This window comes from Epinephelus moara, chromosome 21, assembly GCF_006386435.1.
Source record: "Epinephelus moara isolate mb chromosome 21, YSFRI_EMoa_1.0, whole genome shotgun sequence".
Taxonomy (NCBI): domain Eukaryota; kingdom Metazoa; phylum Chordata; class Actinopteri; order Perciformes; family Serranidae; genus Epinephelus; species Epinephelus moara.
This window is the reverse complement of record NC_065526.1, coordinates 30548714-30574707: the sequence shown is the minus strand read 5'-3', so window position 1 is coordinate 30574707 and position 25994 is coordinate 30548714. Positions and strand designations below refer to the sequence as shown.

At 39.7% G+C, this 25994-nt stretch overlaps 1 protein-coding gene across 2 annotated transcripts in view; it reads right to left on the bottom strand.

Moving 5' to 3' along the window:
• LOC126382840 (receptor-type tyrosine-protein phosphatase N2-like) overlaps positions 1–25994 on the bottom strand; it is a 298552-nt gene that overhangs the window by 103062 nt on the left and 169496 nt on the right. For both annotated transcript variants that reach the window (XM_050032933.1, XM_050032934.1), the window contains one exon: positions 25751–25815. In XM_050032933.1, the coding sequence (XP_049888890.1) occupies positions 25751–25815 (65 nt within the window). The remainder of the gene's footprint in view (positions 1–25750; positions 25816–25994) is intronic.

The window sequence follows — 25994 nt, the reverse complement described above, 5'->3', positions numbered from 1 at the left end:
AATAAATAAATGTTAAATCTAATTAATTAAATGTATGTATATATAGCCTACACACATATAATTTGAGAGTCTGAACCCACAGTGTCTGCTCAGAAAAATTCTGTCTTAGACCTTAATTATGACTCTTTCAATCAAGCCTTCCTGGACTTGTGACACCGTGGACCTCTATAGATTGTGTTTAAGTACCCCTGGTAAATACAGTTTCAGCAGTCTAATCAAACACCCTCTATTTACTTCTCAGTAGATAACCTATCATACTTAAGCTCACTAAATTTTCATAAATAAAATATACTCTAACAAGAAAGAGAATAAAATAAATGTTATACATGAGACAAAAAACAAAGGATGACACAAAATGACACTGAACCTCTGCCAGGAGGAGACTGGTGCAAAAACAACAAAATGCATCAAAAACCAAGAGAGGGGCATGAAGTCAGAAGTATATGTTCCAAAGAAATGCACAGGGGAAGATCATGAACAACGTCATACTGGAGAAAGAGTGGTTTCTGCACCACAGAAATGGATTGGATGCTGAAATATGTTTGTTACACAGAAATTGCATCATGTTGGAAGGATGTGACTTGTAAGCCAGTTTGTACTGGAAGACTGGGCCGCATGACAATGACATGAGATTTAAAAACAACAACAACAAATCAATTGCCTTAATGCGACATTAAGGCGACTGAATTCCTCTTTAAACCAGCAACCCACTGTCGGATAGGAAAAGACCATCGATTCTGAGAAGCCTGAGAAAATTGGCTGCACTTCGGCAGCATTGCTTGATGTATGAAACCTTCATTTGTTTGGGATGTTTTCAGGTGTTTTAGTTTACAGGTTTAAGGATGAATCTTGTATTCCTGAGCACCATGACTGCATCAGACTGATATAAAATCAATCAAGATAAATAGAAATAATAAAAAAAAAATCAAAACCACTCTGACTTGTTTCTCTAAGTGAATGACGGAAGTAAAGAATCCTGAAATAACTCTCCTTTAACATTGAAATAGTCTACATATTCATCTCATGTAGGCCAAATACTTTGGATCAAACCAAACCTCAACAAGGATGCATCGCAATGAAATTAAAGAGACACTCTTCTGATTTCAGCCTGGTGTTGACCATGTAGCTCTTTTTTGCAATTAAGGGAGCGATCACACCGAGATGAAATGCTAGAAACGCGACACCAGTAACACCATTGTTTTCCTATGATACAGCGTGTTTGACCGGCATTCAAGCGTCTTTTTAGACAGGCGTTTTTCCGGCTTCTTTTTAGACGCTTCTTTTTATACGCGCATAGACGCTGAAAAGTTAAAATATTTTCAACTTTTTGAGCGTCAGATGCCAGTAGCTAGCGCGCATTGAATAAGCGCTTCCAGCATTTCAAGCGTCTTTGAAGCGTCCGTGTCTCTAGCGTCTCATTTCTGTGTGATCACCTCCTAAGGCTTCATAAATGTTTAAACTTTAGAAGGTATACACACAAAAAAGGAGAGTCTGAAAGTTATCCATCACTTTACAAACCTCCAAGCACTAAAATGTGCTATATATATATATATATATATATATATATATATATATATATATATATAATATACTGTACTTCCACATGTTTAATTCCAATAGATGGTATAATAAAGATGAACATGACAGTTCCCTAAAAGTGAAGCCAAAACATCTCAATCGCCCCCTGGTGGCTGGCTGCAGTATAGGTCATAAAACCCTCCCCCTCCGTTTTAGCGGGGACATGGTGGGCCAAACTAAAACTGAACTAAAGTACACATCAATATTTTTTCCCAAAGATGAGTTTTGTCATTTAGGCCGTGGATGGATGGGCGGAAACTTGATTCTGTGGCGATAGCTACTGTGCAGACTCTGGCTCCAAATGACATCACCAGCACAAGATGGCAGCAGCTGTATCTGGGATATTCTGCCTTCATTTTTGTACAGTGGGAGGAAATGGAGACACTTTGTCTATCTTTATATACAGCCTATGATTCCCAGAGATAAAATCAGATGCATGGCAACGGACTGCATTATCATTATCGACTAGAAACTAATAGTGTCGACCATACATGTGGCCTTTTAAATGACCATATTAGTCATTTGAAAACAAGTTACATTAACAAACTTCATGTCTATGTAATTTTTTTCCATTGCAGGTACAAAATATTTAGCATAAAATAAAAAACACTTGTACTGCCATTGAGAAGCTCTTGAGAAGGCATTTAAAGGTTGCTCGGAGAAGGGAGAAAGTGGCCGACAACAACAGACAGTGTGTGTACTGGTCAGTGTGAATGTGTTTGAGCTGCATGAATGAAGTTAAAGAGACTTCCCTTGGCTGCAGTAAAAAGGTTAAAAACAGGCCCACTAACACAAACAATGCCGAAAGTTCGTCTTGGACCAGGCCACTCACTGGGAATCCCTGTTTCATGAACTGGCAGTCTGTTTCTCTGAAAGCAGAGGGGAGGACCTGTGGCAGTGAGCCAAGATGGCAGCATTGCCCCCCTCCTCCTCCCAGCGTCCTGCCCGGCGCTGTCACCAAGCTCATGGTGTCCTCGCCGTGTCCTGACTTAAGGTAACGGCTCCAATTTCACAGTTTAATTATGGCTAATCTGAGGAAACCGAGCCAATGCTAATGAGACGGCGCGTGCTGGCGGCCAACACTAGCCCGGAGGAAAGTGTCTGGACAAGGTGCTGAGGATTTACTGCCTGGGTATGTGTTGTGATCCAAGCTGGGAAGGGTGAGGAGCTGCAGATTTGTTGTGTACTGTTAACAAAAAAGAAAGATCTTCAGAGATGTTTACAGTTTGTGTGTTGATGCAGATAAACCCGTATGTTAGCATGACATAAACACCCAGCTCTGATGATCTAAGTGTTGAAATACTGGACTGGAATCTCACCTGTTCCTTCACTTTCTGTACTAATGACTATCAGCATGAAAGCAGGACTACCTCTCCTTTTGATAGAACTTGGCACCTCTGGCAATTTGAAGGAAGGACATGACTAAAAACTAATTTGTTATATAAGAATAAATTATTGCAATTTCATCCAATGAAAAACCTTGCATGTCTCTGTTCTGGTCTGAAACCTCTTCCTGGGGCTCATATTTTGTTCAATCATTCATTACTTTCACTTTTTAAAGAAAGGTATTCATATCTTGTTTTGGATAAAACATATTGACTGACAGAGGCTGTTAGTCTCAGCATTAGGAGCTTCAAAATCATATATTATGTAACAGGAGACTGTTAATTATGTAGTTTCTTGTATTCTGAGATGAAAGGATCCAGGGTTCTTGTTTTCTAAAGCAAACTGAAGAGCTACAGGTTAAAGATCTCCACTCCTTGTGGGTTCAAACCAAATTGCTAACTAATCTTATATGACTGGAGGGTCTTTTCATAGACATAATCAGATAACAAATTACAAACATGATGACCTGTGTTTTCTCTTTTTAAAGTGTGTGTGTCCAGGGTTTTCTGTTGTCATTTTTGACCTGAGATTGTGTGTGTTGTGTGTGTGTTTTTCTACTTAATGGTTTTTGCTACACTTAACCATTTTGCTCTTATTTAAATAAATTTTTGTCCTCACTTTATTCGCACAAATTTGGCCACAGCACACTCCAAGCTAGGTAGCAACGTACACAGCAAAAATGTATTTGCAGTTTGTTTGTATGTGCTGACAGGCTCAGATTCTTCCATCCAGACAACTATTTTTTTTTATTTCTCATCCAAAACATGAATTTGTGGTGTTGTACTGATGTACTGCATTTCTTTTGAAAAAGTTTGTAAACGATAAATTTCCTGTGAAATCGGAAGTGTATTTTGAAAAAAGACAATGCATGCAACAGGTATAGGTTGACACAGCGTCTCAGAACGTCAACAACGAATGCACCCCGGGTACCTTTCATGTCGTATCTGGACGTGGAAAGTCCATGACCAAAAGTCGATATGTGATGAGGTCGGAGTGAGAATGTGTTGGGTTTTGCATGTATTTACGTTGGAGGCTAAAACAAAGTCTCTTTTGTTTTACCATCGCCACATTAAAGTTATTAATCTTCCATTGTCACAAAGATGCATAACCTCATCGCTATGCATCCCCATAAAATCATGTGCTAGCCAGATCAAGATCTCTACAAACTATGTATTCTCATAGAATAGTTTATCTGATATTCTATGAAACATGCATGTACAACAGTTCGTATGATATCCTACGACTTTGCGTCTTACGAATTACATTACGTCCTAAAGTACAGTTATGTAATTAACATAAAGTTACGGAGCTCAGGTTTAGGCATGAATAAATTACTGTAGTAATGTTTAGAAATAGAAACATGATTGCGTGTCTTTAGGTTTAGGCAAGTTAAGTTCCTGAGGTTAGGTTTAAAAAAAGAAACATGGTAAGGACGTACATTAAAATGACTCAAAGTTCACACGGATCCAAACCACGCGACTCCAACGGAAAGTCACAAACGAAAGTCTGTTTATTTGTGACCAATCCACTACCCCAACCTGCCTCCTTACAAGCGCTTGGGACTGCTTCCTTGTTTACTGATGTCAGCGCGTTGGTTCCATGATTGCAGCTTTTCAAAAATTTGTGGGATATGTACAAATTTGATTTTTGTAGGAAAACACACAAAACATTTCCCACACTTTTGTTCACATGGGCCACGAAAATCTACACAAAATGAAAGTGCCTTGCAGTTCATCATCTGAACACATCTTTAAAATGTGGATACAGTGATGTTGGAGGCTTTGAATGACTTGTCCCTACAATCCATGTATTTCTGTTAATAACCCTTTGAACTCAGTAGTTTATCCTAGACACTACACACTGTCTGTCAGTCAGAAAATTACTCGATTCAAGCCATGGAAGGCAAAAAATGTGCCAAAACATTAATAGAATGTAAAATGGAAAGATGATATCTTTATGAGCAGCTTTCCCCTCCATTATTTGATGTCTGTGAGCCAGCATCTCACTACAATAGATGCCCTTTCCTTTATTTCTTTATTTAAAGTAGCACAAACTAGACACACACACACATTAAAGATGAGTTATTCGATTTTTTATGGTGTTGTGGTATCAGATAAACCAGAAGCGTCTCCATATCGTTCTATTTTCCTTGCAGTGAACGCTCTAATTAACTTTCTATCGTGGCATTTTCTAATTGATTGGCAATCAGCCGCTCGTGACAGACACCTAGAAAACAGGTATTCATCCATTACACCTGGCGTCACTCTCATTTCATGGTGGGTGCATGTTAGACACTGGCTGTTTATAGGTATTATCAAAACACAGACAATTTAATTAGAGCCCCCCTGAAACGTCTCAGCATTTACAAAGCAAAAGCAAACTCTGTCAGGGCCCTTGATTTCAAGGAGGGCCTGTCTCAGATGTCCTCTGAGAGATAACAGATAAAATTCCATCAACATTCATATCTTTTTTCCCAAACCAGGATGAAATGATCAATTTGCTGAAATCTACAATCAGGCATTATCTTTTTTTTTTTTTTTTTCACTTATGGTAGAGAGGATTGCAGTGTTTGGAGGCCGGCTAAAAGGCAGTGGTATTGGTCTGGAAAACAATGCAATCTTTTCAAAGTATTCATCACCTGATAAAAGCTGCCAAGGTCAGACCTATGGGAGATTGCTCGATCGAAAACATTATTTGTGCACCGAGGTTGTTTGCCTGGAGAGCACTTTTAAAGGAGCAAAACTGCTTGGGAACAGCAGTAGCGGTGGCTGAAGTGCAATAATGTCTGGTACATTAAACTTTCTTTTAAAATTTGTACCATTATGGGTTGTTGTGATGGCGTAGTGGGCTAAGAAAACCATCAAAACAGAATTCTCATCGCTTTCTTTCTCCTGGTCTTTTGCGTCTCGCTCTGAGCTCCCTAATGAAGACAAAAATGGTACACAGAAAATAATGCTTGTTTTTTTTTTTTCTTTTCAACAATGGTCTCATCAGTGTTGTTCACAAGATACTGAAACGGGATTAGATAGAGAGCTGAATTTGCGTTCATTTAAGGTCAGCTTCTGTTTCACAAGTGTTTGCTGCGGCTTGTGGGTTCTCACAGTTTCTGTCATTCGTCCGTCTGAATATGAAACTTGGACTTTCTCTGCATACTCATATTAACCTCAGTTTTCACCACCTAGAGGGGATTTACATCTGTTCACATACTCATGTCTTTCCTTTTGATTTGTATGCAACTGCTACCTCAAAAACTTGCTTCACATAGCCTGTGGTACAGTCTGAACACCACTTTAATCCTACACCTAACACCCATCGGAGTTGCAGTTGTTAGATGCCAATAAAATACTCATTGTATAATTGTACGTTATTTATTATGATTGGAGTGATATGATTGACCTTATTCCATGGCAGTCATATTGAATAGATGTGAAACTTGACCAATTAGCTTAGCAAATACTGTATGGCACTGTGTTACTGCAATATAAAAGTGACTTTATGAGGATATGAGTTACCCAACAGCTTTAAAAGAAATTACCTGAATGTTGTATCAAAATTAGCTGGCCTAACGGCTACTGAACTTAACATAAGGTTTGATTCTAGGAGATTTATAACCCCATTTTAAAAAGAAAGAAAATAATTTTAAAAGTCAATGTGTTAAAAGTTTGGGCATTACGATCCATCAATCTGGATCGATATATCGATTCAATTATCAACGATCCAGTATTATTGATGCAAAGTGGAAACATCGATCCATATCATCATCTTTGGGATACGCTTTTATTTTGAAAGTCTGAGTCACTGTCAAACAGCTGCAGGCAGATGGTAAGCAGCCAAGAGAAAGACAATGAGGATAATGTTATTAACTCGGGAATGAATCAGCAGCATGGAATTATTTTCGATTTCGGATAAAATACATTCAATAGACAGAGCACATGCCGAATGTTAACAATGTTGTTACGAGATAAAACAGCCTGGACGGGCATCTCACTCCACTAACTTCTCACTACAGCTAGCTGCTCTGTTTCAACAATGTTTGGCTGAAAAAACGTATATGTAGACTGATATTTAACAGAGCTGTTCTGTTGGGAGATGCAGTGACTTAGAGTAACTGTGAGTAAGAAAAATAACGTGACAAGTATTTTTTTTTTTTATCTATGAATAAAAAATACATGTATGGGGAGCATATCTTGATGCATCTTTATTCGAGATTTCAGGGGTAACATATTTCAATAGACTTATATACCATATCACATGATGCTCCCACTACAGAATCATTTTACACCACTCACTCCATGTATACTGTAAGAATGCACTGAACCACTGAGTAGCACATCTCAATAGGTAGCACATATTGACAGAACACTGGCACTTCTCACAAGCTGTCGATACTCTTTTCTGTCCTCTGTATCACATTCTCTGGGCCAGAAGTAGCCAACACGGAGCCCGCAAGCGCCTGCTTACCCGCAGGGAGCCACTGAGTCACCCACAGGGCACGGTCTAAAAATAACTGCAGTCAAGCCAGCCGTTATTCGTGTCTCTGTAATCAAAACAGCTGATGCTACAACTGTAGTGCACCCATATACTGACACTCATGGTCAATGTACTCAAATGGCCCAGATCGATCTGACAGGGAGAGCTAGTGATGGACTTGGCAAAGTTAGTGAAGGGATGCATGCATGACTACACATGGTTTTCACAATAAGTGGTCAACAAAGGGTGTATACAAAATACATATATGGAAATAAGATTAACTGGATCATATTCAGAAGTATATAAAGTATAAATCATGTTACCTGAGTCGCTAATAAATTAAACAGAAAATTCCACCCCCATCCCCAATACAGATGCTACCATGTGAATATAATTTTTTCCACTTTAGGCACTGACTTGACATCAAACTTGGTTTCTTTCATACACAAACATGTCTCAGGAGAGCATATGTTTTAATGCTCTAATTCTATCCTGATGCTTCACACAGGACTTTAAGCAAACAGTTACAGGTATTGTTGAGGCTTGTGTTGCCTTCACCGTCTTCCTTTGGTTAACCTGCTTCACTTTATGATGCTTGTACTGGGTTGAATTAGACCCACCATGGTGAGTGACTCAGTCATCATCAGCATAGAAATGAATTCCCTACTGCTTGTGATCAGCACAGAAACACAGGAGCTAACAGTGGTATGATAAAGGGGGACTTAATTTCTACTAATTGCTCACCACACAGCTCATGCTGTGATTGAGAACAGCTACATTAGCCAACAGGAAGAAGACAAACAACAGTAATACGAATTAAGTAGTCCATTATATGCACACGCGACGACCAAATGGTAAGTAGCAACTGAGCAAATGAAAAGGCAGGTTTGCTGCTGCGACGATAACACAGAGGAAAATTAATTCTAAATCTGCACAATTATCTCATCAATCATGTGGTATTGATGATCACTAATCAAAGCTACAAAGATTTCCTACTAATGAGGTTTGTTTGTGTTTCACTTTTCAAACATGTTGCAGAGCTTTACAGAGAATAAATCCAAGCTACGCAGACTAACAAGACAAACTGTTTTTAGCCAAAATCCTAGCCTTACCTTCATTTTATTATCAAAAATTTTATTTGGCAAATATATTAAAATGTGTGACAACAATTCCATTATTCAGAAACATGACCACATAATCTAACTATTCCTTATTTCTGATCCACTATATCTCCTAACTTTCCAGTAAATACAGTATAGCTGCTGTGGCACAACTTTTAAACAGTTACTAAATCGCTTTGTTTACCTGTTGCAGACAACAAAAGCCTCAGCACACATGCAGTGATGTACGGCAAAGGAGACAAGCCAAACAGCATGATATCGTCGGTGACCTTTGAGTCCCGGCAGTTCCCAGCAGGATTTTCAGGAGCTATGCTTAAGTTTGAATCTCTTCAAATACTGCAGGCATGTAATGCAGGCCATATGGGACCTGACACTCTATCTACCTTCAGTTTACACTGGAGCATCAGCTAAATGATCCAAATGTAATAATGAATCATGTAGCCACATCCCACTCTGCTGTGTCCTCTGCACCCGAGAAGTTGCTGCATTTTGTTTGAGGAATAAAGTCTGTCACTTCTTTTATTAATTTGATCCCATAGGCTCTACCTGTCATACATCATTCTAGCAATTTTATTACCTTCATCGTCAAATTGATGCTTTATTTTGCTGTTGTGGTCACCGGCAGTCTCCCTGGATACACAGCATCTGCTAATGCCTCAAATGTACATTTAAATATTTGTAATCACCTGGCCTGCTGTCTCCTCTGCGAAGGCAACAAAAATTGTAACATCGGTTGACAGCGGTGAATCACCAGAAGCGTCTGGACAAATAGCAACCCACAGGCATGATGTAAGAAATGCAATTTTGTGACAAAAATGATTGCAATTCAATAACTCTGAAATGCTGATATTCATCTGATAGCGTAGAGTTTAGATATATCAAAGAAGCACTTTGTAGTTATGTTTTCACGTTTTGAGTGAGAGACATCTTGTTCCTGTTGGTGCTGTACTGAGGACTACTACCGCAAATTTCATTGATACATACCTGCAAACTAAGTAAAATAGGTAATAGACAATAACAGAACCAGGCCAAGTACAATGTCAGTGTCGGAGAACAATATTGTCTATTTTCCATAGACAAGTGGATTTCAATCCAGCAGCCAGTACATGACGTGCTGCAGCTGAGCTGGGGTATTTGTTGAGTGCTGCAGGTACAATGAAACTCAAGGCCGTCACCGATGAGGAGGAGGAACACTCTCACACTGACATTCACCTTCACCTGTTTCTATTGGAACAAAGACTGTACCTCTCTGTGACTGTCTTTATGTGTACTTCTATGGGTTTGTTTCAGTTTCTGAGAGCCTGCCTACTCATACAAGTGTGTTTGTGTGTGTTCATGTTCATGACGGTACAACTGTTCCGACAGCTCAGGTGGTAACACTTGAAGGACAGAGCCTTGCAACTTTACATGATATTTACTCAGAGCCTCTGACTTTCAGAAGCGTAGTGCGTTCATACCTGCTTTTTAAAATTAACAAGATAATAATCTTGTTAATTCAGAAAAGCAAGCAGATTTTTTTTTCATGAAAACTTCTCTCATAATTCTGAGATAATAATCTTATCTTGTTAATTCAGAAAAACAGGGCAAATATTGTTTTTTTTTTTAAAATGGATAAATTATGCTTCCACACTGAGTATCTCAAAGATCACCTTTGTAAAGTTGGGAAACGCAAGCCCACAAGACTAAAGCTGTTGTTGCTGACATACATGCAGAGGTTCAATACCAACACCAGTACAATGTCCTTTGGGTTCTGTGGTACAAGGAGTTGAAATAAACTGGGTCATTCCTGTGTTCTCAGGGTCCTATGTTTCCCAGCTCTGTGTTTGCTTAATAAGACATGGGTTAGGTTAGGGGACTATAATCATGATTCTGAGAGTCATGAAATTGAACTGGTACAGATCTTAGTCTAGATAATGATTGCTCTTTGTATAGAGAACAACTTCCAAACATATGTCAGCCTTAAATTCAAATAGTAAGAATTACTCAACTTATTAATTAACCACTTAAAAAAGAGGAAAAGGAAAAAGTACAAAAGATTTATCAAGGAGAACATTAAACACTGCAGGGTTAGGAAATCTATAGTAGTTGACTAATGGTATTTCTTAACAAGTTAAGATTTCAGAAATCCCTGAGATATCACAGATATCAATGACCAAACAGCAGTATTGACGACTTTGGAATGAGAATGGGCTGGTATCTCTGGAACACAATTTCTTAAATGTATTTCTGTTTGAATAAAGTCAAACCTACATGGTCCTCAATTTAAATATGACACTTCACTGTTTGTCTTTGTAGGCTATGTCATGTCAAATGTACAAATTCAAAGACAACTGATTCAATTCACAAAGATATGAAATACAGAAAGGCAGCAAATTAATCAATCAACAAATTGTCAAATGACATTGATTTATTAACTTTTCTTGTTTCAGCACTACAATATGGAGTTGTGGTCCCATGAACTGTTTATTCATGGAGTGTGTATATTTCTCTTCAGGTCTGTGTGTATTTCTGTGAATGCTCATGAACGCTGTGTGATTGAAGTCTATGTGATTATGTACATGCATGCATTTTGCATTCCCACAGGCAAGCTGCCTGCACACACACCCACACCACAGCTGTATAAACAGATCACTCCACCATCGCACATTAGCACCGGCAGCTGCAGGACAGCAAGGCACATCAGCCAGGCCGTTGGTGCAATCTGCTAGCCCCATGAAGGGAGTGAAATTTTCTGGGGAGCTTGTAATGGCTGCTGTGGTGGGTGGGGGTAATAATGGCTGAGCCTTCGGGCCCCAACACTCCTCTCTGTGCCCACCCGGGGAGTGCCGTGCCTGGGTAACAGCATCTCAGAGCCTGCCTGTCAGAGTCTGGTAGGCTTTGCAGACGAGCAGCCAGCCTCCCAGCTAACAGAAACCTTTAACTGCAGATGCCACACAGTGTGTGGTGCTGCTGTTCCTATCACCGGGAGGAGATGATATTTGGGGAAGGCAGATGTGCAAATGAAGAACACGGCAATAACACACAATAACAACTAACCAATTTACACAAAAATGTACATCATCAATGTTTTCTCTCTCTCTGGTTTATTTTTTAAGTAGCTATAAGGTTGATAAAATCTATATCTTTATTCAACTCGATCTGACAGTACCCCATTTATTCTGTATCAGCTGGTTCCGGCACTTCTTTTAAGGCTGAATTTTAGTTAAAATTAAATTACAATAAAATATTCAAACCAAACACTTGATGTTTGCTGACTAAGCTAATTCAATCTGAAATCTGAAAATCAAATTAAAGGGCTCTTAAAAACTGGTAAGTGGGCCTTGAGTTGGTCCAAATCAAGAATAACTCAACCAAGAGTCAGTGTTTTTAATGGCTTTCCTCTTGTCTACATGTTGCGTTTTCTTTCAGCTTGCTAACGTTAGCCACTGGTTTAGCCACAGGAATCAGATGGGTATGTTCTGAGTACTGCAGTGGTGGAAGGTAACCAAGTAAATTTACTGAAATACAGTACTCAAGAATAGTTTTGAGGTGCTTGTACTTGACTAAAGTATTTCTATTTTATGCTACTTCTACTCCACCACATTTAAGAGGGAAATATTGTACTTTTTACTCCACAGTTTGACGGCAATAGATGAATTACCTTAGATTTTAATACAAAATATAAATGAACTCATAAATTATGATGTATTATTATGTAAAGAGAACAAAGTAATTTAAACCGGCCCCACCTTTACCAGATGCAACATAAATTGATGTACACATATTCTACATAAGTACTTTAACTGCTGGTATTTTAAGTCTAACTTTTGAAGCTGAAACTTTTGTATCTTTACTTAAGAGTTTGAAGGCAGGTCTTTTATTTGTCACAGAATATTTCTACACTGTAGCACTGCTAATTTTAATTGAGTTAAATGACTGAATACCTCTTCTATGACTGAATTTAGTTGCCTATCAAATCATAATGTCTATTTCTACATGTGCTACATGCAGAGGATGCATCATGTAGGTGAGGAGGTTTTCGTGTTGTTGGGGAATATTTTTAACATAACCGACATGGTAAAGTAATGTTTCAAGTAATGTAACTAATAACTTCCTCTGATAACTTATTACAGTAACGAGTAATGTGTAATTTACTACATCATGCAAGTATCTTGCATAACTGTTGATATGAGGCTGTGGTTTGATCTGGTATTGTGCTTTTGTCTCTTAATGAACACACACACACACACACACACACACACACACACACTCTCTCTTCATTTGCCGATACTGTTTATGTTAACGAGTGATCGGACAACACCAGCCATCTACTATCATACCAAGATGCCACTGGCTAATCAGGCGTGAGACACAGTTAATAAGACAGGCCATTTCAGAGTATCGGGCCATTTGCTCAGTGATGTGTACAGACAACAGTGTTGCACTGTGTCGTCCAGTCTAAATCACAGCTCAGTATTCAGGACATTAGACTGAGCCTACAGGTGCATATTACCAGGCGTGATGCTGTTGTCATTACACACCGTGGCTCCTTGTTTGCAAGAGCACAGCCTCTCGGGAGTGCATTTTGTCCACGAGAACAAGAGATCCAGACTGTTGTGTTGTATTAAAATTCTGGGCTTTCATTTTCCTACCCTCTTTTTTTTTTTCTGGATGACCTCAACTGTACCTAACAGCCCATTTAGCGCCTGGGGAAAACAGGATAGGTGGTGTGAGCCTTGTATGCCAGCTGTCTGTTGTGCCACACTGTTTGCCAGACAGCCCAGCAGGTGTCCACAACCCCTGTAAGCAGCCTGCCGGTCTGCTGAAGTGTAGCTCGGAGAACAATATGTGCTATAAGTACAACACAGAGAGGAGTCCTGACCAGGTATGGGGCAGGCTTGGCTGAACATAGAGCCGCTACAAAGCTGTAGTGACAAACTTGGATAACAAGGATATGCTTTCCTTTTTTTTCACTGTGCTTAGACTATGTGCAGCATTTCAAATAAGTTACATCAATGTTCATTTTGCTATTGATTTCTAATAAAGCATCAGGGCCATCGCTGAGCACTCTGTCAGCCTCGAGCAGCCTCTTCTCTGCACTTTAAAATACTCGGATGGATTTGGAAGGAAAATCAAAGACTGTAGAAAAACATGAACGTAGCATCTGTGAAGTGAAGTCACTCACTGAGGCAACAAGTGTTCATGCCTCAACAACAAAACAGGTTGTCATTTCCAGACGTGTGGGAATCAATTCATGTCTTCACTTCAGCCGACTCAAGTTGCAAATTTGAGGACTTGAGATGTGCTTGACTAACACTGACTCGACATGACTCTGACTTGTTTCTAACTTGAAACTGATAACCAAAAAAATGAAATATCTGTATTTATGTATTTAATTTACGTTTCGTTTTTGAAGGATGATTGGGGATTTCCTACAAGGATACGGTGGACCAGCAGAGGCCAACGCAACAGGCAGCTACCATGGAAGGGGCTAGTCCATAATAATAAAATTTGGATTTAAGGATTATGTTGTTGTTGACTGTAGTGAGAAGAGAACAGCGGTATGTGAGGTCTGCAGCTCAAAATTCAGTCATATGACCACCACAAAGTTCATCTGTCACTAGCTAATTCATTAGCTTAGTGGCTGGTCAAACGTTAGCTTTCACATTTGACCAGATCATCAGACCTTGAACCATATGACTTCTTAACTTGTGAATTGCTTGACCTGAGCAGTGACGTGACTTGTCTTACTTGACTTGAAACAGGGACTTGACTTGACCTGACTTGCTTGATTCTCACTAGAGTAACTTGGGACATGCTTGAAGGTTAAGGCTTGAGACTTGCACATTTGTGACTTACTCCCACCTCTGATCATTTCCTTTCAAATGGCAGTTCCAAAAAACAACTTACGCTGTATGGGTGTTTTATGATGTAGTACCTCTATGGTTAAGGTTTGGTTAAATTTAACTAACTAAATCTACTTGGTTAAGGTTACAGAGAAATCTCTTTCATGGTTAAATGAAATCAAAATTCACTGTTGGTTGGCAAAGGGATGCAAAGGGCATCCTCAGATGTCACAGCCACATGCTTTGTATGCCAAAACATCCGCCATAACCTCCCTATGTAGCATTCCAACTGCTGAAGTTAAAGCCTCTCTCCAATCAGAAATGTGTTGCAGGAGGGAACAGGGATTTAGGGAAGTGTCTCCATAGCCACAAAAATGGATAAAAGGGAAAATACTTGAACCAGTGTCTTTACAATAAACAGATTTTATGCATTAGATAGCCAAAAAAATGGAACAGGACCAAAAATACATACTGACCTCCATGGTGGAGGTAAAAAAGAAAAAAACCTGTTCATTTCTGTTGGTAAGCGAACTGTCTTTCACAACCAGGTAGACCACATACTATGACCCACACCTGGGTTAAATCCCAGCATGCATCTGGCCCTTAGGGCCCCCACGGTGAGCTGTCATTACCATATCAAAGGCCATTCGAGCACCATGTCATGGCCAGAGAGAAAAAGAAGAGCCAGCACTTCAACAGCCTCTCGATTCAATTTTTCACATGGAGCCATTTGAATATCTATGGCAGGAGATGCAGATGGATGTATGAGTGTATGCACACAAACACACACACACACACACACACGCAGATGTATACACACTCAGGTGCACTCTTGCGCTCACACATGCAGGTAATACTCTATGTATGTATACAAGCTCACACGCCTGCCATTGTTCTGATCTTCTATGATTTATTTTCCTCTTTGTGATGAAAATTACAGGTAGAACAGGGCAGCGCAATGAACAGACAACCTTGATCCAGTGCGTGTGTGTGTCTCTGTGCTTCATGAATATTCTCTTTCAAATCCAGCTCTATTTTCAGGCACCTGGGCAGGCAGCACACAACAATAGCGTGTCATTACCAGCGATGCTATCATTCTGCTCCCCTCAAACCACAGAAACCACAGAAGGGAATATATTCTCAGCAAAATCATTGTAAAAGCCGTTCAATGTGGTCGGGTGGGTAGAGCAGGACACAAGGTTTTACTTGACAAAATCTCCTGCAATATTGTGAAATGAGGAGGAACTCTAAAACCCAGATTATCTGTTGTGGATACGGATTATGTGGAGATTACATTCCTCCACCGCGCATTGGATAATGTGACAAAAGCACAAATTGGACAGGGCGTTTTTATCAGTTTGTTGCATGAAAAGATTAGCTAACAGTAATGTTTAAACAAGTAGAACAGTTTTAGTTAGGGCTGAGATTAAAGGCAACTAGAGCAGCATTATCAAAGGTTGTGATTGGGCAACTGAAGCATCTGAGGTTAGAAACTGCAGTCATGAATAAAATGAGAAAAAAAAGTAGCTATGTATTTATTTTAGATGACTATAATTATTTCACCAATACTGTTGTATTGGTATGTCTGGATATATATTCAAAACACTACTTATTTGTACACATAAGGTTAGATGTAAATCAAAAACTTTAGGGTTTAGGGTTACCAGCTGAAGGAAAGTGAATTGTCACGTGTCAGAATTCGGACTCTGCCCTGCCTCCTGCCTTTTACCAGTGCACTTTATTGCAGAAAAATCCGTTATATTTCATGTTATCACAGGTGTTCAATTTGTGTTAAAACTCAAAGTGCATGCAAGGTCAAATCTGAGCATTACAACCAGGATTAAGCCATCCAAGAAACTTTATGTTTATGTTGCTATGGGAGTTTGGGTGACTAAATAAAGGCGTTAAGAGTTTCTATGATCACCATACCCTACTACAATACAACTAACAGACACAAAAAAATCCCTCAAAACTAATGACAAAATAGGTTTCTTCTCACTATGGTCAAGCTTTGGTTCAGACTAGGCAATTAAAACTCCAAATAAAAGGACAGCCAAGGATCTTTGTCATGGTTAAAAGAAACAAATGTCGAGTGTTATCAGAAGAACAAGCTTGAAGCGCAGTATCCTGTGTCACAGTCAAAGGCTTTGTTTGCCCGACCATTGGCTTTTCTGTCTTTGTGTGATAGTTTCTGACTCACATATCATACAGCTCGGGATAGACACTAGCTAAAGGAACTACAGTGATGACATCAGAGGCTTTATGAAGAGATTGGCCATGCAAAAAAGCTATAGCGCTATGTAGACAGAGGCCCTAAGATGTTTCACAACAGTATAATAAACATATAGAGACAGCTAGGGTTGCAGGGGTATGAGATTTTCAGAGTACGATAACGGTCGAATAAAATATTGCAGTTTCATGGTAGCATGGTATAACAGAATTTTTATTTTTTATCAGTCACAATGGCCCTTAAAGGGATGAAACGGAAGGGTTATTGTTGGTAAAACAAACCTTTTATAACTGTAATTGCAACCTGAAAACATTTTGTCAATGGATTTAAGTGTAAAAAGCCTCCCCTTCTAAAGTAACTAAAATAAAGGGACGATTCAACGTCCAGTTGTATTTTTTTGTCAACATCATAGTTAAGTAAATGTACTTAGTTTTATTTTTAGCTTTCTGACAGGCGGTAACAGAAAAAGGAGGAATTAGATCACCTATCTACATTTTGGGCAAGTATTTCTCTTAATAATTTGGCCATGTGTACAGACTGCATTTACATCGGGCTAACATCCAATCACAATGTGAGCCAGATCACCTCCAGATGCCTATTCCCAATGTACTCATGCTGTCAAGTCAAGTGAATTATATTGAAAAAGCCCAATATCTAGCCTGAGTGTCAGACTGAAGCTCCCAGAACCTTCAGTCTGACATCGCCTCCATTGAAGGCGATTTACAAGGGGAGGGAATTTGATTTTTCCCTAACCAATCAGTAGAAATCAACGACTCACCCAGAATCTGACGTCATTAGTATCCATGCCTCGGGGTGCCAAAAACAAGCGAGCATTGCCCGTTTAAAATGTCTCCGTCGTTGTGCACGCCCAGCTGCATCGCCGTTAAATCCAGTTTAGCAGCTTCCTTAATTTGGTCCTCCATTAACGCGAGTAGTGGCGAAATACCTCGATAGCATCGTTAATGTGGTCTGTAGGATCTGTAGCGGTCGCCATTGTTGCTATCCTCACCAGTTACCCACCAGCGCACAGCTTGACATCAGCGTGGCGCTGATTGGCTAATTGCTAGACCCGCCCCCACCCCCGGCGTTCATTGGTCCGTCCATCGTTTGGACGAGATAAATCGCAAATTCATTGCAGTATGCCAGACCAGAGATGCAAGCCTACTCAGTTGAGTGGGCGGGGTCTATGGTCTGGAACCAGGCTACCCAATATCACAAATTTGCCTCAAGGGGCTTTACGATCTGTACAGCATTCGACATCCTCTATCATTAGATACCTGCATCAGAGTCCTGCACGGGTCCAGTTTTCAAGATCCGACCCGACGATGGCGACGTACAAACCCGCACCCGAACCGCAAACCCGCGCATCAGGCCAATTAGTACCGCAACCCGGTCCGACCTGTTGAAACACGACCCGCAGCCCGACCCGTAACCCGGATTTACAGTAATCATTTTGGGTCATACTGGCTGAATATTGAACAGCATATCGCCACAGTTAAGGTGCCAGTAAGTAAACAACGACCTGAATGAAGCAGCTCTCACAATAAAAACCTGACTTCAGCTCCATCATCAACCCTCTGTGTTCTTCTCCCATACGAGTGTAAAAGCACTCGTTTGTTACGTTTAATGCTTTTAAACTTTTAATCTATGTAAAGGAACTTTACATGTGTAATAATAGACTTACTTTCTGTCCAGAGCGACGTTCAGCAGTTAGGAGCTGTCACGTGTTTTTAGAATCCATCGAGGAGAGAAGTAATCCATCAGGGAAACACTTCAGAAACATTATAAAGTGATAGTTGTACGTTTTATCCACTTATTTCTCAAATACCTAAATAATTATTTACTGTTTTGGAAGTGGCGCTTGTTAGATGGTGGCAGCCATGTTGATTGTGTCGTCCAATCACAAATTGTGTTGTTAGATGGTGAAACGCGTGTAAACAGCTGAACCAATGACCATTGCGAAATAGCGGAGGCGATCCTCAGAGAGTAAATAATGACCAAGATAGTTATCTGTAGTTTACCGGACTAATGACTGATGTGTTTATCTAAAGCCCGCGATCCGACCCGCATGTTATTTTTTCCACCCAGATCCGAACCCGGGAAAAAATGTTTTTTTAAAAACCACCCGCAAATCAGCTGTGGTACCTGACCCAGTGCAGGACTCTGACCTGCATTAACCTCCAGCTGAGATATCCAGGCACAGCCTACATAGTGGTACTGGTTGTTAATCTTGTGTTAGGAGAATTATTCATCTACAACTTGGCATTTTACTTTCATAATGTTAAAGAGAAACAAAAAAAGGTTATTGTTGCAGTGGAAACCGAGATGTCCTAACTTTTAGTCTGTTATATGGCAACGCTAGATTCTCCCTTTCCGATAAGCACCCACATCTTCCAAACTCAAAGCCCAAAGTTTGTAACACTTTCTTGAAAACCGTTTCAACCTCAAAGCCGAAACAGCTGATGAGTTCACTCCTCTCCAGCTCAAAGCAGTGAAATCAGCTGCTGCAATTTTTAATACTTGAATCAATTTGAGGCAACAAGCGAGTGTGTGCTTGTTTAAACGTGAGTGTTCAGCCTGCCTGTATTCTCGTGTAGAGAGTGTGTTAAGTGGTGATGCAAAGGGCCATCTACTATTGTTTTTTCTTTTTGTTTCATTAGCTCCTTCCCTCCTCCCTGCCTCCCTCTATTTGTGAAATCGCTCTTTCAGACGGACAGATTGGAAGCGCCTTGATTTGCGGTGAACAAAACGAGCTGGCCGGGGTGGAGGGGGATTAGTGCCACTCCAGGACAATTATAATCTGGTTGCTGCCACGGCAACCTTATCTCCTACCTCCCTCCCAACACACACACACGTTCTCTTAATTGGACGCGAGTCTCAGTGTGGAAACAACAGTGCTGAGTTCTCTGTGGCCCTCGATGAGGCCGCGTTCAATCGTGAAGCCACGTGAGGTAACAGTGGTCACGCTGGAGGAAAATGGAGAGAGCGCGATGTCATTTAACAAGCAGCAGCGTGTCGTACGAACCTTCATAAAGAACTTAAATGAGGATGTTTGAGATTTTAATGAAGGCTTGTAATCTATCAAAGCCACTGAGTAGTCACTGTGTGAGCAATGAGACAAACAAAAATACCACATTTATCTCCTGATCCAACGTGCTGGGCCAAGAATGGACAGGGTATCATTTAGTGTCACTGAAGTATACACTCAGTGGCCACTTTAGTAGGTACACTTGTACAATCTAATGCAATCCAATAAAACAGCTGTACCATTAATTCTAGTTGAGCAAATTTCACAACCATGTAACAGTTATAAGTGTGTGTTGATACTCTCAGATGGGTGATAATTCTATTTTATGGTTTTCACTGAGGTTGCAGTTGGTGTTGCTGTACTGGGCTGCATTATATTGAAAGTACTGTCAAATATTTTTCTATTTTGCTCACCTCATATATGGAAATGGAAAGGACGAAATATTAGAAACACCTTTAAATGTAATGCAGTCCAATACAACACCACCTACGATGACCCCAATGATAAACATTAAGTGCCATTAGCATCTATCTGACAGTAAGATATGAACAAAAACTTTATAAACTTCATAAAACAAGAATTAATGGCAGAGCTGTTGTGCTGGATTGCATCAGATTGAACAGGTGTACCTAATAAATTGGCAAGTGAGTGTATAACTTCTTCTTGTGTGGTCAAAATCCCCATTGTAGTTTATAATTTATGTAATAAAAAACAGTTGACTGACACTTTATCACTTGTTTGACAAGCTGTAAAGATATTTTGGTGCTCATCTCATCAAATTAAAGTTCCATGTACATTTAGGCTACTTCATTTTATGGTTTATTTACTTAGGTTTAGGCAATAAAAGTAAGTGGTTATGTTTAGCAACAATGGTTTGGCTTAAAATAAGCATGTTTGTTATTAACAGAACATAACCTCATGTGACATATGTTATTAGCATGGTATGCTAGACATTTCTTTTAGACTCAGTGTTCCTTTATGTGTTAAGAAATTTCTCCTACATCTTAAGCTAAATTAACTCTTTAAAAACCCTCCTGGAATAGCTAGAAAATGAATCTTCACAAAGCTGAAAACAGGGCTTTTGGCCTCCCTGTATTGGCTTCCTGTCTCATTTAGAATTAATTTCAAAGCTCTTTTAATCACATACAAGGCTCTCAATTATCTGGCACCTGGTGTTTATAACCCTTAAAGACAAAGGGTGATCGACCCTTTTCAGTTCTTGCTCCTCAACTTTGGAACGGCCTCCCACTGAGCATCAGATCAGCTGACTCTGTTCACGTCTTTAAATCTCGTCTGAAAACATACTTTCACAGATAGGCCTTTCCTGAGAGTTCATAGACCTATTGTGTGTATGGGAGCGTCTGTAAGTATGCAGCCATGTGTATATGTATGCATGCTTACAGGTATATATGTGCTTAAGCGTATATGTTGCTTATGTTTTATTAGTATCACTTTTGCTTTGTATTTTCTTCTTCTTGGACAGCACCTTTTGCTTTCAGCTTGAAAAGTGCTCTACAAATAAAGTTTTTTTCTTTTCTTCTGACGCCATGAAAAGTTGACTTTTTAGAGATATGTGGTTTTAACAGGACAGCCACGTTACAAGCATATGATGATCTGCCAAACAGTATTTAAAAGGAGATAAAATTAGTACAACCTTAAACATCTACGCAGTAAAATGCAACATACACATTAGTGCAGCAGTACTATTAATCTATAACACCATATATAACAGTAAACACTGACGGGGAACATTTTACTACACAATGACTTTTAGTAGACATTTTAATACTTACACACTGTAACTTAAGTAAGGTTCTGAATGCAGTACTTATACTTCTGTAGTAGTAGTACTTGTAGTACTATTTTCATCGTCTAGTATTAGTAGGTATTGGGTAAACATCTGAATACTTCTTCCCCCCTGTATATAAAAATGTTTAAATGAGTTTTAAACACATTCTAAAAACTACAGCTGAATTAATTGATTCTTAATGAGTGTCTCTCTGACAAGCTCGGGCTAAAACTGTTTTCAGATATCTTGCTAACAAACTGATATGTCCCCGCTCTTAGTTAGCATTTCCCCTGATTTATTCAAGTGTTGCCTTTATTTTGTAAATTGCCTGCACTTAGAGTTAGAAAAGCAGATATTTCCACTAAACACATCACATCAATATGCTTACTGAAGCTTCAGTACATTTGCTGTCCTGAATTCCAAAGAACAAAAACGCAGCCATGTGAAAAGGCGAATTACTGCCTCAATTTCTCAGAAACCCGATATGTGAGGAATTTGGAAGTGTGGTCACGAATCATGAATGACCCACGAAGAATGACAGCAGGAGATGTGCTGATTCACTCGGAGACAATTGGACTGGACACGAAAGCTGTTGAAGGACGACATTTTGACTGCTCAAGGGACTGAACCTACAAGACTCTGGTTCCTTACCCTTTAAACAGTACTGGCTTGATGTCTTTGTGCTCAAAATGAAAACCCTAGAAATTAATCTAAATAAATCTCAGCATAAAAGCATAAAAATAAAGTTATGCCATCAGAATGTCAGTGAGCTTTTTGAGGACAACTTTTACTTGACTTTGAATATCAAGTGCCTGTTAAGTCTTACTGCATCATTTCCCTGTTTCGTTCTAAATAAAATTAAATATACTAAAGATACTTTCCCCATATAATGTTGATTAAAACATTGAATTCTCATTTTCTGTTGATCAATGTCAACAGATCCACTGGAATTCAAAGATACAAACCAGCAAACAACCAACACCCCAACCTCCTTTTGAAGTATGTGCTAAGCTTTTGTTGACTCTAATAAGATCTTCAGGTGTTAACTGACCCGGTTCAAATGTCATCACTATTAAATAGGTGTTAGTATTGGTTATCAGCATTATAGATGTATGTTAGAAGGCTCATGCTGCACAGACTAGTATGTTTAGAATGTCATTATCAGCTATTACACGGCTGTGTTTCTTGTGATGCAGTGACAAGTATATGAGCCGACTTTGTCATCGGGAGGTGGAAGGTATGGGGGATGGCGTGACACTGAGACGAGATGGTTGCTAAGCTGCAGACCACTGTTTGAGATCAATAAAAATAACACCAGCTCTTTTTTAGTGAAACATGAAGGCATTTCCAGCAGCTTTTGCACCTCCAAATGGGTATTTTTCAACAACAAGTAGCTGCATTTCTGGCAGCGTTTGTGCCCCCAAACGTGGGTGTTTTTTGGCAACCTGTCGTTGCATTTCTGTGGGTGTTTGCACCGCCAAACATGGATGTTTTTTTTAGCAACCCCTCCTTGTGGTTCCAGTGGGATTTGTGCCCTCAAACATGGATGGTTTGTAGTGACCTCTCGTTACATTTCCAACAGCATTTGTGCTCCCAAATGTGGGATTTTAGCAACCCCTCACTGTGTTTCTAACGGCATTTGTGCCTCCAAACATGGATGTTTTTTTGCAACCTCTCGCTGCATTTCTGGCTGCATTGTGCCCCCCAAACTTGGGTGTTTTTTAGCAACCCCTTGCTGCATTTCCAGCAGAGTTTGTGCCCCAAAATGTGGGTGTATTTTAGCAACCTGTCATTGCATTTCTGGCAGCATTTGTGCCCCCAAACATGGATGTTTTTTGGCAACCCCTCACTGTGTTTCCAGCAACATGGGTGTTTTTTCGTGACCCCTCATTGTGTTTCCAGCAGCTCTTGCGCCACCAAATGTGTTTTTTCTTAGCAGCCCAGGGCTGCATTTCTAGCAGCGTTTTTGCCCCCAAGCATGGATATTTTTTAGTAAACCCTTGATGTATTTCCAGTGGTTGTTGATACCACCAAACATGGGTGATTTTTGGCAACCCCTCACTGCATTTCCAGCGATGGTTGTGCCCCCAAACAAGGGTGTTTTTAGTACCCATCACTACATTTACAGCAGCTTTTGTGTCATCAAATGTGGGTATTTTAAGCCAAAACATGACCTATTCCTAACCATAACTAAGTGGCTTTTGTGCCAAAACACAACTAAAGCCAATTAATAAGGTATATAACAGTATTCTGAAAATTATGAACATTGTAACAGAACAGGTTTTTTATTTTGCAATAAAGGGTCAGTGCCCAAACATAGGTGTGTCTGTCTGAAATGACCAACAGGGACGGTCTCTCTAACATTTTAAGCCACTGTGTTTCTCTCTCCTTCTTTCTCCCATGATGACCCTTTAAGTAGGTGAAAAGATTACAAAAGGGACTGAAAGTAAAAGGACAGAGACCTTCATTGCCCAGTAATTCAAGTCAAGGTTTTGCTTATATCTGTGCTTAACTTAACATACTTTTCCAATGAAATTCCTGCTCCCTCATTGCACTTCACATGCAGGATTGTCAGGTGCATAAACGTTTACAACCCTACAATAATTTATGTTCTGTTTTACTGATCGACTGTTTTGTCTTTATTGGTTTTATCGCATGCTATTCCTCCCCATTACCTTTGCTGCAGCAACAACCCCACAGGGATCAATAAATTTTCATGTTATCTTCCTTTCAAACAGGCACATACATATGCACGGGAATCAATGAGAAAATGAGAATTCATTTTTCTGCCTGCCAAATAAACCCAACGCTCAAACCCGCAGGCCTGTTCAAAATGCCCTCACAGAGTCAAGCTGGAAAACACATCCGCAAGAAAACAAATCGCCTCCTCTCCACTGTTGAGAAACTAACTTTTTTTTTTTTTTTTTTTGTATTTTCAACCCGTCAGCTGTGATGTAGTATGCTAATATTCTTATTTTACCGTGTATGATAAAACTATAATAAACACCGTATGGGGTGATGATGGATGTTTTGTTGCAGGTTGAGACTCTCTTGCTATTCCTCTATCTGGCAGCCTGTGATGGAGGGGTTTTCTCTGCTTCTCCCCCCCTCCTCTCTCTCTTACAACAGAGGTTCGATTGGCCATAATTGGCTCCTGTTTGCAGCTAGGTATTGATCACCTCGATAGGACCTCCACCCCTCCTCCACCCTCCCAACCTCTCTCTCCCTCATTCTCCCGCCTTCCCTCCCCCTCCCCCTCTTTTCCAACCGTTTCTCTCTCAGACCTCGCTGCTGCCACTTTGATAAGCGTGGTGAATGGCGTGCCGTCATCGGTGCAGACTAACTCTTGAATCAATAGGCGAGTGCAGACGCTCAGCAGTCTATTTATCGCAAAGATGGTGGAGAATAGCAATGCTAAGAGATGAAAACCAAGAGGGAGAGAGGCTGAGAGAGAAAGAGAGGTGGGAGGGATGAGGTGGGCGCCAAACATCAGAAATGCTGTTAAGATGTTGTTGTTTTTTTAAAAATGCTTCTTACTTAAAGTATAAGTATAATGATAAAGAATGTACTCCATACAGTAAGTGACAAAAAGTGAGGGAAAAAAAAGCAAATGGGATTTGGGTTTTCAGAAAATCAAAAAAAAAAATGTATTGTGTATTTCCAGAAGAAAATTACTCCTGAAGACTTTCTACCAAATATAATAAAAACAGAAATAATAGATAGAATCTTTTGTTGTTGTATAAATTGCACTGTAAAAATATCTATTTTCTATTTTAGGCTTCATATTTTTAAGCATGGACACCTCTGTACCTCTCTGTACACATACTGTACCTTTTGTGTACTTCTGGTCTGTGGCTGTTTTACATGGTTTGGTCTGAGCCCCTTTATTCCAATAAAGGGAAATTTGACAGCATACAATGATATTTTAGATGATAGTGTGCTTCCAACTTTGCGGCGACAGTTGGTTCCTTGACTGGTGTGCACAAAGCCCTGACCTCAACCCCATCCAACACCTTTAGGATGAACTAGAACACAGACTGAGAGCCAGACATTATCACCCAGCATCAGTGTGGGACCTCATTAATGCTCTTGTGGCTGAATTGAAGCAAAACCTTGTTGCCAAGTTCCAAATGAGTAAAGGCTGCTGTACAGTAGCAGTAGATTAATGCCAATGAATGGGGTTGTCCACATACTTTTGGCTCTTTAGCATAGGGTGATTCTGATTCTTTTGGCTTGAAGACTAAAATCATAGTTTGTTATTACTCATTCAAACCTTTGATCTAAAATGAAAGTGAAAACAAAAGTGTAAACTGATGTACTCACATCGGCGACACCGGCCTCCAGGATGCTGACCTTGGCTTCTTTCTCCAGAGCCTCTTTCTGCTGGACTACAGTAAAAAAAAAAAAAAAAAAAANGGCTTCTTTCTCCAGAGCCTGTTTCTGCTGGGCTACAGTAAAAAAAAAAAAAAAAAAAAAAAAAGAACAGAGAGGGGAAATAAACAACCATAAATATACTGAAAAATGTCAAACAGATTTATTTAAGGTGTTACAGACAATAATTTTCTCA